Source organism: Arachis hypogaea, chromosome 4 (assembly GCF_003086295.3).
Source record: "Arachis hypogaea cultivar Tifrunner chromosome 4, arahy.Tifrunner.gnm2.J5K5, whole genome shotgun sequence".
Classification (NCBI taxonomy): Eukaryota; Viridiplantae; Streptophyta; class Magnoliopsida; order Fabales; family Fabaceae; genus Arachis; species Arachis hypogaea.
The window spans coordinates 113,002,666-113,017,352 of record NC_092039.1 but is presented as its reverse complement, the minus strand read 5'-3'; the positions used below and the strand labels follow the sequence as shown (position 1 = coordinate 113,017,352).

The window sequence follows — 14,687 nt, the reverse complement described above, 5'->3', positions numbered from 1 at the left end:
TTTGCCATCATTAAATATTTCGGTTCATTTCTTAATTTATTTCGATTCATTTGTGTGTTAATTGAGGTTTACTTAATGTTGCTGATAAGTATTGACCAAATTTTTTATTCTTTAAGTAATTTTGATGTATTTTTGTTAATGATTGAGTCTTTTTGTAGTAAAAAAGAATGAAATTATTTATTATCACTTTATTCAATTGTATTGGATTTCATTCCATTCAATTCAGTTTGTCTTGAAAGCCACTCAAACCATTGGGACAAATTATTCATCGACAACATACCTGAACTACAAATGAATCGAAAATATTATTAAAGTGAAACCATTGTATAATACCAAATGAACCGAATATTTGTCCATTATATAAATTCGAATTCAGAAACATCTGCGTATAGAATGAACCGAAAACATTATCAAAGCGAAACCATTGTATAATACTACATGAACCGAACATTGGCCATTATATAAATTCAAATTCAATTCAAAATGTTGGTTTTTGTTAGCAAAATGTTGGTGTTGTTGGTAATTACGATAACGAAAGAAGAAGAAGCAAGAAAAAAAATTCATCAAACCTTCTCATCATGTTCTTATTTTCTTGTCTTGTTCATCTAATCAAATAAAGAAGAAGAAACACATAATGCTGCAAAATCACTTGATGGATTTTGATATGTTTTTGTTCATGATTCAATTTTGTTTGTACTTGTTTTGAAATGAGTTTACATTTTGAATTTAATTTTCAGTTCATTTTGAATATAATTTTGATTCATTCCTATTATGCACAATTCAAAACTCTTCCTCCTCACCTTCTACCGCTTCTTCACTAGGGAGAGAATGACGAAAAAAAATACAGCAACAACAACAATAAAAGAATGACGATAAGGACAAAATACGTGAAGAAGAAGGAACACGAAAAAGGAAGAGGAGGAGAAACGCGAAGAAGAAGAAGACGCTCCGTGCATAAATGTGCGTGGGAAGAAGAAGAAGACGTGCGTGTAATCACGCTCTTTTAATGAGAGTGATTTTTGTTGTTGTTGGGCTTACTTGGATGAATTGGAATTAAAAAATACTTGGATGCGTAGCACCTTTTTTATTTATTTCCAACCTTTTTTGCATTCGAACTCGTCTTTAAAGTTCAAGTTGATTTTAAAATCATCATTTTTACCTAAATTTTAAAAATTAAAAAATAAGAGAAGCATATTCTGGAAAGAGAGAGAAGAGAAGTGAAGAGAGAGAAACACGGTGAAGAGGAAGGTGGCGACGATGCCGGCTAGGGAGATATCGCGCGCTGTCGTTGCCGTTTCAACTCTTGCACCAGGATATTCATGAGCTTTGTCGTGCTGCACCTTGCGCTTCTGTTTCTGTTTTCGAGAGTCACGTCGCCGTTTCTGTTTCTCACCAAACTTTGTTGCGCTGCTCCTTGCTCGCTTGTCGTTGCTCATTTCTACTTGTCGCTGTTCATCACCGTTCGTCCCTATTCCTCGCATGCTCGCTGCTATTTCATAGGGTTCCAATTATACTTTTTAAATTTTGTTGAATTTTTTATATTTGAAATGTAGATTTGTTGATTCTTTGATGCTGGTTTTTGCTTCTGTTTCTTGTTTATTATATCATGTTTTCTTGCTGTTTTGTTACTGTGTTTTGTTGCTACTGCTAGTGTTTTTTGTTTATTCATTCTGGTTCTGTTTTAAAATTTTTATTGTTGCCGCTGGTATTTCTTGTTGGATGGAAAAGAAGAAAAAGAAGAAGAGAAATCGAGTATTTTGGTGAAAAAGGTTGTTGGAAAAGGGTCATTAGAGAATGGTATTTTAGTGCGAAAAACAATTTTAAAACCAAGTTGAATTTTATATGCAAATTCAAATGCCAAAAAAATTAGGGACGAATAAAAGTTTCGACTTAAACCATAAAGACCAAAATCATATTTAACCTTAATTATCATAATATTAAAAAATTAGATAATAATAATAATAATAATAATAATAATAATAATAATAATAATAATAATAATAATAATAATAGAAGGGATACCATTGAGAAACTAAAACAACTACTTTATTAAATAGATAAATCAACTATAATTAAAAGCAGTATTTGGGAAGATTTTGATCAAAATTTTCATAAAAATGGTAACATATTTAGCTAAATATAAAAAATAATTAAATTACTATTTTAAGTTGGTAATCTTATAACCAAAAGTGATTCTCCTTCTGAGTCGTGTTAAAGAATTTTATGGGTTTTGTTGAATCATCGAGAACAAAAAAATAATCAAGAAATTTTTTATTTATTTGACATCATTTTTACATATTAGCATGATACACACTATGACACTACGTATTTGGGGAAAACATTTGTGGTTTTAGTCTTCTACGTATTCTTTTGCAAAAAGGTTAACCACAAAAGATGTTTCGAATTATTTAAACATTGATAAAAATATATTTAAATTTTATTATCGATAAAAATACTTTTAAATAATTTAAAAACATAACAACAATTCTTAACAATAAATATATATTTTTAAAAAATATTTTAGAGATTAAATTTTAATATAATTTTTTGCAAATATAATTATAAAAATAAGATGTTATTATATATAAAAATGAGTGATTTTTCGATAAGCATATATTTTTTTATAATTTTTTTGTTAACAACCAATAATACTTTTAAAAAATCACAAAATAATATATACATAATAAAAAATCACTAAATTTTAAGAATAATAATATCTTATTTTTTTAATCATGTTTATAAAAAAAATATATTAAAATTTAATCTTTAATATACTTTTTAAAAAATATATATTTAATATTAATTTTTTTTATAAAATTATCTAACATTAAATATGTATTTTTCAAAAATTCAATCTCATGCATTTTTGTCATCATGGAAGGCGTTTTTGGTAATTAACCCTTTGCAAAAATATTTGAAGTCCATTTGTAAAAACAAAAATATTCCACGTGTACACCAAATCTTCAAACCGGTAAGTACTAACAGCGTTACAGTACTACTGCTCCATATTTCATATTTTCATATTTGCATATTCCATAAAAAAACAGCTTCTTCTTCTTCTTCCGTCTCCTCAACACACCAAACCTTCAAACCGTACTCTCATAATGGCGGAAAACGGCATCACCGACCCTCTACTCCCTCCATCTTCCTCCTCTGACCACATAATCCTCAACCTCTCCGAATCCCAACGGCCTAGCGATTCCCCCAACCCGTTCCAGTTCATCGGATGCTCCGAACCCCCAAGCGTTCCTCCTGCTTCAACCGTAGACCCCTTCCGAAACGGCACACAGAACGTGGAGGGAGTGTACGAGTGGGTGAAAATCGTTGCATGCTTGCCTTTGGCGCTGGTTCGAGTGGTTGTGTTCGGAGCGTGCTTGATGGTAGGGTACTTGGCAACGAAGTTTGCGCTTTGGGGGTGGAAGGACAAGGAGAACCCTATGCCCACGTGGCGCTCTAGGGTTATGTGGGTTACCAGAGTCTGCGCTCGCCTCATTCTCTTCTCTTTCGGGTAACACAAACAGTAACAACTCTCTCTCTCTCTCTCTCTCTCTCTCTCTCTCTCTCTCTCTCTCTGTTTCTTTTCAATTTCAAGAAGTATTTATAGGACTCTTTGGTTGTACTTGTACCTGTATGCGTTCTGGTTATATTTTATTTATTTTTCAAATATTATATTTATTTTATTTTTCGTGTTTTTTGTTTTGTTTTGTTTTTATTGTTTTTGGTGGAAATGTCAAACTGCGAAGCTAAGTTCAGATAGAATCCGGTGCAATAGAGATGATATGTTCGCAACTTATTTTTATTTTTGTGTTTTAGTTATCCAATATACTAATATTATATTTTAGTCCTGATATCGACTATCGAGGGCTCGAGGCTGAATTTGGATCTTCTAGATTGAGAAAGTTGGTAAAGTGATAAATCGAGAATTTGTAACTTCTATCGTATACGAGCCCAAAATCTTAATTCAATGGTAATTAATATTTACTTTCTCACCTTACAAATATCCTCACTTTAGAGGATGTTGAATTGTTAATCCTATTAGTCTAGTGAGCATTGTGGAATTTCGGGGCTTTTAATTTCTTTTTTTTTAATTTGTGTGATCTGGTTTTTGTCTCATTTTGTTTGTTTTTTCTTTTTTTATTTATTTATAATTTTTTATGATTTTGTGAAGATGTTAAACTATATTTTGCTGGTTCTGAAATCAGAATACAAAATGAGGGGGGGGGGGGGGGGGGGGAAAGGGAAAGAAAGAAAGAAAAAACTGATAGGCTTTAACTAATTGACCAATATAAATTAAATAGTAATGTGTGTGTGTGTGTGTGTTTTGGGGTTTCTCTAATTTATAATATTGGATGCCTTTTAAATATGTATTGCTATTGTATCATGTGCATTTTTGGTTATATGTATCTCTTAAGTGAGAGAATTATCAACATGATAAACTTCTGCCATGCTTTTTAGTGCTTGATTAAGTTAGTTTGTATTTGAAATAATAACCTGTAATACAAAAATTTAAGACATGTCTCTTGAAAATGATTTTCCCCCTAAAATTTAAGGTGAAGAAAAAATGTACTTAGGGTGTTTGAACTAAGCTAGTGTATATATGATTGTAGATGATCTCATAATAACTGTTGAACCAATTTGATCATAGTCTCAGTGAAACCACTACTGGAGACCCTGCTTATGCTGTGTTGACTTTTAGTTTAAAGGAGATGGTAATTTATTGGTAGGGTTTGTCCATTTTGGCCTTAAGCTTAATTTGGTGCTGAAGTGATGGCTTTCTTTGTGTTTGTTGTCTCCTTCGGTTTATTGCAGGTATCAATGGATAAAACGAAGGGGAAAACCTGCTCCAAGGGAAATTACTCCAATAATTGTATCTAATCATGTATCTTATATTGAACCTATTTTCTACTTCTATGAATTATTTCCCACCATTGTGGCATCCGAGTCTCATGACTCCATACCTTGTGTTGGCACCATTATTAGAGCAATGCAGGTAGTTTGGCTTCTGCTTTACATCTTAATTAGCATGCTCAGTTAAGAAAATAATAAAGTACATACATACATTACCATTTTCTTTCTCTTTGACTCATTATGTGGTTAGGTCATATATGTCAACAGATTCTCACCATCATCAAGGAGGGAGGCTGTCAATGAAATTAAGGTAAAAAATGTTTCTGTTAGTTTTCCATCATTATTTGATTATTTTGTCTTAAACTGTCTTTGTTCTTTCATTGTTGATATGGTTGTCAAGGAGGTTTGGTTTACCTACCATTCCATACCCTGTTCCTTCTATGTTTTAGACAATTTTTTGGGCATTATTTTTGTTCAGGTGTTTCACAACATTTGTTGTCATGTGTGTCATGCCCCTAACTTTTCAGCAGACCTCTGCAAAAGTTTCTTGAAAAATGTTTGGTTTAAGTTTGAGAATCATATGATTTAGCAAGAGACTGATAAGACCTACTTACAGAGATTTATGTAAACATGATCCATGAGGTCCTCCTAACGGGATAATACTTCGGTGTTGTTATTGTAGCACTAAGAGTATAAGACTTACAGATTCATTTTTCTTTTGAGTATTGGCCTCTATTAGGATTCATATAAGCAATATAGTTTAAGTTTTTAACATGCAACACAAATGCTTGAGAATGTAAATAATATGTGAAAATTGAGCAATAATTGGCCATAACCTTGGAACCTGAATTTCTTGAAAATCACTCATGATTAAGATTGTGCAACAGAGTAGAAAGATTAAGCTGGCATGTCATATGGATGGATAAGACTGAATAGTCGTTATTTGTCGCACTTGCACACAAGTTTTGTTCATGTAATTTATGATGTTATCAATCTATAAGCTATTTGATACAGAAATCTGCTTTCGAGGATCTGAATAACAGAGAAGGGCTTCCTGCAATGGATATCCCCGAGTACTATTGTTTCCTGAGGGAACCACAACAAATGGCAGGTGCCTTATTTCCTTCCAGCTTGGTGCTTTTATCCCCGGCTACCCAATTCAGCCTATAATTGTTCGATATCCCCATGTGCACTTTGATCAATCTTGGTAAGCAATTACTTTTTGAAGATGCTGGCATTTCTGTGATTTTGAAAAAATCTCTTCTTTCTCTTATATATTGTGACCTGCATATTTACTTTCATAGGGGTAGTATCTCTTTGGGAAAGCTCATGTTCAGGATGTTGACTCAGTTTCACAATTTCTTTGAGGTAACAATCTCCATATGCATTATCTTGACAGTGGTTAGTGCGTAGCTTCGTATGGAAACTTATTGTTCCCAAAGTTATTTACAACTTTAGCCTTGAATTGAACAGGTAGAATATCTTCCTGTCATTTATCCCCGGGACGATAAATTGGAAAGTGCTGCACATTATGCTGAAAGGGTGAGTCTTCTAATTTTGTCTTTCTGCTGTCGAATATTTTCAGAAGGTTTTCACACATTTATCCTTCTCTGTTTTATCTTGATCATCCTTCTTTCTGCGAGTAATTGTGACAATTAAGATGTGGATAAATGCAGACTGGCCATGCTATGGCAAGTGCACTGAATGTTGTCAACACAGGACATTCGTATGGAGACCTAATGCTTCATGTGAAAGCTCAAGAAGCAAAACAGGCATGCATTCTTCATTCCTGGTTAAACTTATATCTTCAACCTAAATGCTTACCTGCATTAAGGATTTTAGAATTTGATGCAGGGATCAAGCATTTGATAGGTCTGCATTTATCTATTATTTTCACTTGGAAATAACATTAATTCTGGTTTAGAATAGCTTGTTATTTCCCCATTTATTACACTTGATTTTTTTTCTTGTCAATAATCAACTCTTCTACAAATATGAATATAGACAGCAAATGAACTATTATCTGAACAATTTATGACTAAGGAAGAGTGTTCTGCATTCAGTCTTCAATCATACTGTACAATCAATACAACTATACATGATAAAGTAATAATGTCCAAATAAATGAAAAAAAAATCAACCACACCACCCAATAATATCCTCATCCACAAATGTATTTGAAAATGTAATCTCAAGCATTGTTTTTCATCCATTTATCGGAGCAAGATTTGTATAATTTGTACAGAACTCTTGTTGACCAACTTCTATTGCTTTTCAACTTCCAAAATATGGGTGCTTCCTACTGAGCATACTTATTTTCGTAACAACTTTAAGGAATGAGAGTTTGAGTACCTAATTATTAATATGGAATACGGTTGTCTTAGATGTCAGTAATGTGTTAAATATTTACCTCTCATTGGTTGTGTACCTCTGCTGAAATTTTGATGTCACCTTTTAGTGCGTTAATATTTTCTTATGCATTTTGCAAGCTGACATTGTGTTGAACTGATGCTTTGCCTTACCTGTTATGTATTGTGTTGCGGGGATAAAAGAAGAAATTCATTAAGATGAAGAGAACGAATGACAGAGAGTAAAGAGGATAAAGAATCCTCCTAATCAATAAAGCAAGATTTTAAAAAAATGATTTTTTTTTCTAAAAAATAAGACATGTAAAAAAGAACTTTACTTATTGTGCAACTTTGCAGCCTAGTTTTATTTTCATTGACATTTTAGCATATATATTTTGGCAGGATAACCCCTCAAGTTATATGGTCGAAATGTCAAGAGTAGAGAAAGTAAGTTCCTACAGACAAATTTGTATGAAATATGTGTTTCAATATTGAAATATGCACTGTTATTTCAAGGGTGTCTTCCTGTTTTCATTTTTTGGACATGGCCTGTTATTGTCTCCTTTTATTAGGCCCTTGGAAATAGCCCTTTTAGTGAAAATAAAGCTCTTTTATTTTAAGTATGATTTCTCTTAAAAGTTTATATTACTAACAATATCAATACTTGAAGAAAGAATGAAGAGCATTGTTTTTACTTTCAGTTATTTAAGTTGAGCAGCACGGAAGCCTTGGATTTTCTGAATAGATTTCTTTCTATGAATCCTGATCCCAGGTAACAATGAATCACATTGCTGTAACTTGATGGAAAACCTTTCTTGCTTGGCTATACACGGGGAAGCAAAACTATAAGTTATTTGATATTTGTAATGTGTTAGTAAGCAATTGATGTCTAGTTATTCCAGAATCATATTTATTTTAACTATAATTATGAAAAGAAAAAGAAAAAGAAAAAGAAAAGTGCTATATACCAATGATGATGATCAATGTTAAATTTTTTGTTTTTTTCTCATTTCATTTTTCTTCTCTTACATCTTGCACAAATCTCTTACCCTCTCTGCCAAGAGCATTATGAGGAGGAGGATATTAGGCTAACATTATTGAAGTTCCTATAGTGAAATGAAATAATTCCTTAATATTTAATGAGGATACATGAGTGAAAGTTTACTTGTGATTTTTACCCATGCCTATGGTTTTTGGTAATATTTCATTGGAACTAATGGAATTCTCCATATCCTGGTTGGCAGTGGTCGTGTTCAATATCATAACTTCTTGAGAGGTTTAAAACTTAAGGCATGCCCTCTGTCTGGGAAGGTTAGTTCCCACCTCTGTATTATATACTCTTCTTTCTGTTGCCAAAGCCTGGATTCCCAAGTGATCGTTTCTCTTTTTTATGTCACGTTGAATTGATTTAATAATTTATTACAGATATTTGCATTCCTTGATGTCGAAACGAGTGGCGCAATTACATTTAGACAGGTTACTCTTTGCATTCTATGCCTTGTTTCTGTGCTCTACTTAAGATTAGATGGCCAATTTTAAAAGTTATGCCCTGGTCAATTCATATTAACCTAAGTTTTATGTTGTGTGCCTCAGTTCTTGTTTGGATCCGCCCATGTCATGAAGCAGCCAGGGTTCCATCATTCCTGTGAATCAGCCTTTTCCAGTTGTGGCGGTGCAGTAAAGGACTACATCATAGAACAAGAAGTATTATGCTTTCATATTCTTATTTGCTTTTACTTATGGAATTGACTAACTCTAATAACATGCACCTTTTTCTTTTTTATAAAATCAGTTGCGAGATTTCATCCGACCTGCTATCCCCGGATGGAAAGACGACGAGGTAACTTGTGTAACAACCCTCTTTACACTCAGTTCCTTTTCTGTCACGATGCTCTTGGTTCGTATGTCGATTAATGTTAACCGGTTTACTTGTAGGTCCATGAGCTGCTTGTGTTATTTGAGCATGATATTGATGGCAGAATTGGTAAGGATGATTTTCTTTCATGTCTTAGAAGAAATCCTCTCCTCATAGCATTCTTTAATCCTCACCAACTGCACCACCACACAGACATTGGAGGTAGTGAGAACCTTCAGATATTGTAATGTGTGGTATGTCACATGAAATTAGAGGCTACAACTTCTTGTATTCTTTTTTTCTTTGGGTACATAAGTTCGTGTATACTTACTCTTCCTTTTTAGGTGCTGTACAAAATAAAGGGATAGGGATACCCCCAACCTATGAAAAAATGAGGATAGAATGGAGACTCTTTAATTTCTTTTTGAGTCTTCTTTAATTTCTTTTTGTCAAAACTCTTTCCCATGCTTTTGATAATTGGACTGAAGCGGAGCCGGTTAGAAATCGAAAAAAAAAAAACCGGCTAAAAAATTAGTTAATCGGTTGAATCGGTTGATTTCTGAACGATTAATCGATTTAAAATAATAAATCACAAAAGAAAGGACTTTTCTTAAAAAAATATATATATTTTATAATATGTTGTTTTTAGTACTATTGTGTTATACATTGTTCAATGATGATGGAATCTTATCCCGGATATTAAAAAACACATAAGAGGTGAGGAGTTTTTCATATTTATAAATACCAGTATATTCTTAAAGCTGGTTTCTTTTCCACTTTGAGGGTCCAGGGTTACTCGATAAAGCAACCTTCAAAGGATAATTTAGTTCCACTTGATACGAGATGCTTCGGATATTCCTAGAATCGCCTAATAAAATAAGAATTTTAAATGTTTTTGGAACACCGATATTTTAATATTGATTAAAGTATCGTTTTTGTTTCTAACGTTTAGGATAAATTCTATTTTTGTCCTTATTTTATCGATTTTTAGCAAAATCGAGAGTGGTTCATATCTAATGATTTGGGAGCGAAATTTATTCCTTTTTGTGAGTACCAGTTTGCATCAAAATCTATGTCTTTGAATAAAAGAACCAAGCTTTACAGACATTCGAAATAAACAATAAAGTTTAAATGATTTGAATAAAAGGGAAATCAAATTAAATAAAAGAAAAGTTTTTGGAAAAATAAAGAACAAATTGAAAGGTAAAGATTGGAAAGGATAAAAGTTGCTGAATTTAAAGAAATTAAAATGACATTGCAAATGAGATAAATTGCATAAAAAGGAAAGTTGCGGGTAATTTAAATGAAAAGTAAAGACATGAAAGGAACTCGAATAAGAAAGATTCTTGATTGACTCAGAAAGTCGCCAGGGATATGAGTGAGTATAAGTGTGAGTGTTTTCTCCGAAAAGATTCCAACATTTGTTTCTTCGATCTTTCACGTATTTATGGAAGTCTTCGACCAATCAAATTGAGATATAACTACCACGTGTGTCAATCCTTGAATAACCGTCGCTCTCTTTAAGTGCTATCTGTAACTGCCATTAACCATCTTCACTTATTAATTTTTTCACATTTTAGATTGCTTCACTTTACTCTTTTAATATTTTTAATCGTTAATTTTAATTATAAAAATTATATATAATATATATTAATTAAAATTACAGTTAAAATTATTGGAACACTGCTGTTTTAAGAATATTTGAAATTTTTCAAATAATATAAGAATAACTAGCAAAAGTTATCATGTTTAACATTTTATACTCAGTTTATAAACTTTAACGGAGATCTTTTGGGGTAAGATTTTATATATTTACAGTCCAAAAATCATCCATCCAAAAGAGCAATTTTAACTTTAAAGGATGAATTGGTATTTACCTTTCAAAAATTGTTTATTAAAACTAGATTTTGAAAGACAGATTTTTAGAGGATGTGGCACCTAAATCAAATTAAAAATAATTTTTAATAAATACAAATAACAATAATTATATTTGATAAAACAGTTTTAAAAATTTAAATAGATCATAATAGATATAAATATAATAATAATAATAATTTTGATAAGCATACTTTATTTTTAAAAATAACCTATTTAGGTTCTTTAAAAAAAATTCAACTTCAAAAATTACAAGCCCAAACACATTCATTTATTAAATATAAAATAAAATACTTGTACTTTTTTAAAAAGAAGAAACTCTTCTTCGTAAAACTTTATTAAAGCAAGGCTAAGCATGTAATAATATGGATAACAACAATTAAGAAAATGGGTGTTACAACCTGAAAAAAAAAATGAAAATGGGAAATTCAATTAAAAGTACTTGATGATAAATTAATCAAATTGAGAAGTGAGGGTGAATTTAAATTAAGGTTCTGATAAAATTTTTCCCCACAATATCACAATATAAGTGATTTGTAAATTTAGTTTTTATCACGAGTAATGTTCAGGGTCAAATTTTTTTAGCTAAGCCCAGTCAACATTTTTAAAATTATTTTATTTATCTTAAATTATAAATCCTAAATTATATATTCTTAACTAAAAATTTTAAATTATAAACGCTAAAATTCTAAATTTTAAAAAAAAATTAAAAAATTTTCAATAAAAAATATTAGCTCATGTTGACTAACTAAAAATTTATTCTATGTATTTTTTCTTTTATCAACATTATTTTCGCGCTTTGTGCGGAATACATATTTTAAGAAAAAGTATAGGGAATCGATTTTTAGTTAGCAAATGTTAGCCAACTTTAATGTTTAGGTTATGATTTAGGTTTTAGAATTGAAAATAAATAAACAATTTTTAAAAAGTTGGTTGATGTTAACTCAAAAGAAGTTTGTTACCTAACATTATTCATATTTTAATTAATAATCTTGAATTCAAGTTCTATATATAAAGTAATCAATCCTTAAAAAAAATGATTTTACTAACTTATGCCCTAAGGTATATTATAAAAGCTCCATAAAAGAAAAATGTTTGACGGAAAATTATTCATTTTTTTTATATTGTCAATGCATGGAATACAATACACTACAAGAAAAATCGAAATATCGTTTAATTTAGTGTCGAATGTTAGTAGCAGATTTACTGATAAATTTAGTTTTTTTACGATAAATTCGACGGTAATATTTGGAGAAAAAAAATTAGTGCGATCATTATATTCGCCGGTAAAATTCAAATAATGGAACACTCCGTCTTTGTCACGCGCAATATCCGACGATAAGTTTGGCGGTAAAGCTCAATTAATAGAACGTTGCATTTTGGACACATTCAATGCATTATCATCGAATTTATCCACCGGTAAATTTGTCTTAAATTAGAATCGTGCCTCTCTCTCTCTCTCTCTCTCTCTCTCTCTCTCTCTCTCTCTCTCTCTCTCTCTCTCTCTCTCTCTCTCTCTCTCTCTCTCTCTCTCTCTCTCTAACCACCTCCGATAGCTCCCTTTGTTAGCATCAGTGCCACCAACCACTACTCACTTTATCACCATCGGAGCTCTCTTTTTTCTCCCTCTAGATAGATTGTCCTCTTCTCTCTCCCTTTTTTTTTTGAAATTTATTTTAAAAAAATCATAATGCAGCCTGTCGGTTGGTCACTGCCACCATCATTGTGCTGTCTGTGCTGCCACTACGCCAGAAAAATCATCTGTGCCATTACTATCTCCAAGTAACTCACTCACTAGTTAGTTTACAGAAGTTAAGCCTTAAACCCTGAATTATGATATATGCTTATGTTCCTGTTTTATTTTGATTTTGTTTTATTTTTATTGGATTTTAGTATTTGTTCTGATTTTATTCTTTTTTTTTGTTTATTCTGATTTTGATTTTATGACTTATTTTGGGTTCATTATTTTATTTTAATTTTAAAATTACTGATTTCTGAATTCATTATTTTCTTTATGATTTTTCTTCTGATTTGTTCTTACTTTTTTTTCCTGATTTTTGTTATAATTTTTTGTTTGTTCTTGATTTTTGATTAAAATTTTTTTTTGCTATATTTTCGTTTTGTAAGTTTGAGTTTAGAAAATAGTACAAGAAAGAGCATCCAAATAACAAATCTGTTGTAGTTGTAGGTGTTTATTTATGTGGAATCTTGTTCAGTACTTGTTTTAAAAATTTTTGAATTAGTTTTCAAATTACTTTTAATTTATTTGAATTTTAACTTCTTTTGTCGTTACAGCTTCAAAATATAAGACCCTACCACACAGAGCCTTCTGCTCAAGTCATAAGACAGAGGTGGTGAGATATTACGACTTCTAAAAGTAAGATTTAGTATATATAATAGTATGAAGAATATTTGTAACTAGGAGCCTTTGAAAAAAAAAAGGGTTAAATAAATAATAACAACAGTGCATCGATTGAAGTTCTGGATCAAAAATTATAAGGATTTGAATCTAATCAAGGGTTTGTATTTTGAAAGAGTATCATTTCCCCTTTCCTTGAGTTTCCCAGCGTGGAAATGATGATGAAAAAGATAAATGAATTTAGATGGGTTTGTTGGGCCCTTGGACCCGTAATGGATTCGGTTCGTTCGGTTCGGCCCGTTCGATTCACTCTTGTGCCAAATTCTTTAAAATTAGTGTCAAAATTCTTATTTTAATTTTCTCTATCACATTAAACTATAAAATTTAATTTTCTACTTTTCTTGATTAATAAATAGTTATTAACTAATTATTTAATAATCTCTCGAATTTTACACAAAACAATTAGGTTAGCAAGGTTGGTGGTGACAAGTAAAAATCAATTACTTGGTTTTTGCTGTTATTTTCATAATTGTTCTCTTATTGGTCTATTGAAACTTAAAATTCAATCACATATTTGTTATCTCCTCTTTTACTTTTTTTTTTCTAATTTTGAGCTTATTCTTTGTTTATTTTCTTGGTTGATTGTGCCTATAAAACTAATATTCAATTGTTCATATCCTATTTTCAGAAAAAATTAAAGTCACATACAAAACAAAAATTCAGAGAGTACAATGATACCAACACATGAATAGGGCGAACATTCTCTATAATTTTGATAGTCTATTTTTAGTTCTTTCAAAATCTTAATGCTTGAAAAAAGTGAACAAAATTATATGTTGATTTAGCTGGTAGTGAGTGGAATTTTAATTTGGATTAAGCTTACTAAGTCAACTGTATAAACTATTAAGAGTAATAAGATATGAAATATGGATTATATTTTTTTGTACATAAAAGATTTTTAATTGGCTTTAATTTTTTTATAAGTGTGCAAACAATATTTCAAGACAAATTTTTAGTCATAATATGCATATATACTTAATTTTTCTTTCTGTTTGCAGAATATGGAAGTTATTTTCCTATAATGCAGTTAGTTATTATATATATTTTTTACTTTAATTTTATCTTTTTTACTTGTTGGATTGGTTGGTATTAATTAGGGATGGGTATTGTTTTAGTTCCTAATGTTTAGGGTCAGAATTGAAACCATCCATAACGTAATTTTTTATTTAGAATCATCCTTAACGTTTTATTTCATATTAAAATCATCCTTTTAATTTTTTACGGACAAAAATACCCTTTACCACCACCAGCACCTCCCTTACTCTACCTCCACCACCACCAACTCCCTTACTCCCATCAAATACTAATACTCAGAATCAGAATCAAATTCAGAAGCAGAAAC

General features: G+C 30.9%; 1 protein-coding gene across 1 annotated transcript; it reads left to right on the top strand.

Annotated features, from left to right (window-relative positions):
* Positions 1-3,000: 3,000 nt before the first annotated feature.
* LOC112797338 (lysophospholipid acyltransferase LPEAT2) lies at positions 3,001-9,490 on the top strand. The gene is made up of 14 exons (XM_025840217.3): positions 3,001-3,508; positions 4,810-4,990; positions 5,099-5,158; positions 5,892-6,055; positions 6,153-6,216; positions 6,322-6,390; positions 6,525-6,620; positions 7,599-7,643; positions 7,898-7,968; positions 8,441-8,507; positions 8,622-8,672; positions 8,790-8,900; positions 8,989-9,036; positions 9,132-9,490. Exons 1-14 carry the CDS (start codon positions 3,105-3,107, stop codon positions 9,297-9,299), a joined length of 1,599 nt encoding a protein of 532 aa, XP_025696002.1. The 5' UTR covers positions 3,001-3,104; the 3' UTR covers positions 9,300-9,490.
* Positions 9,491-14,687: the final 5,197 nt, after the last annotated feature.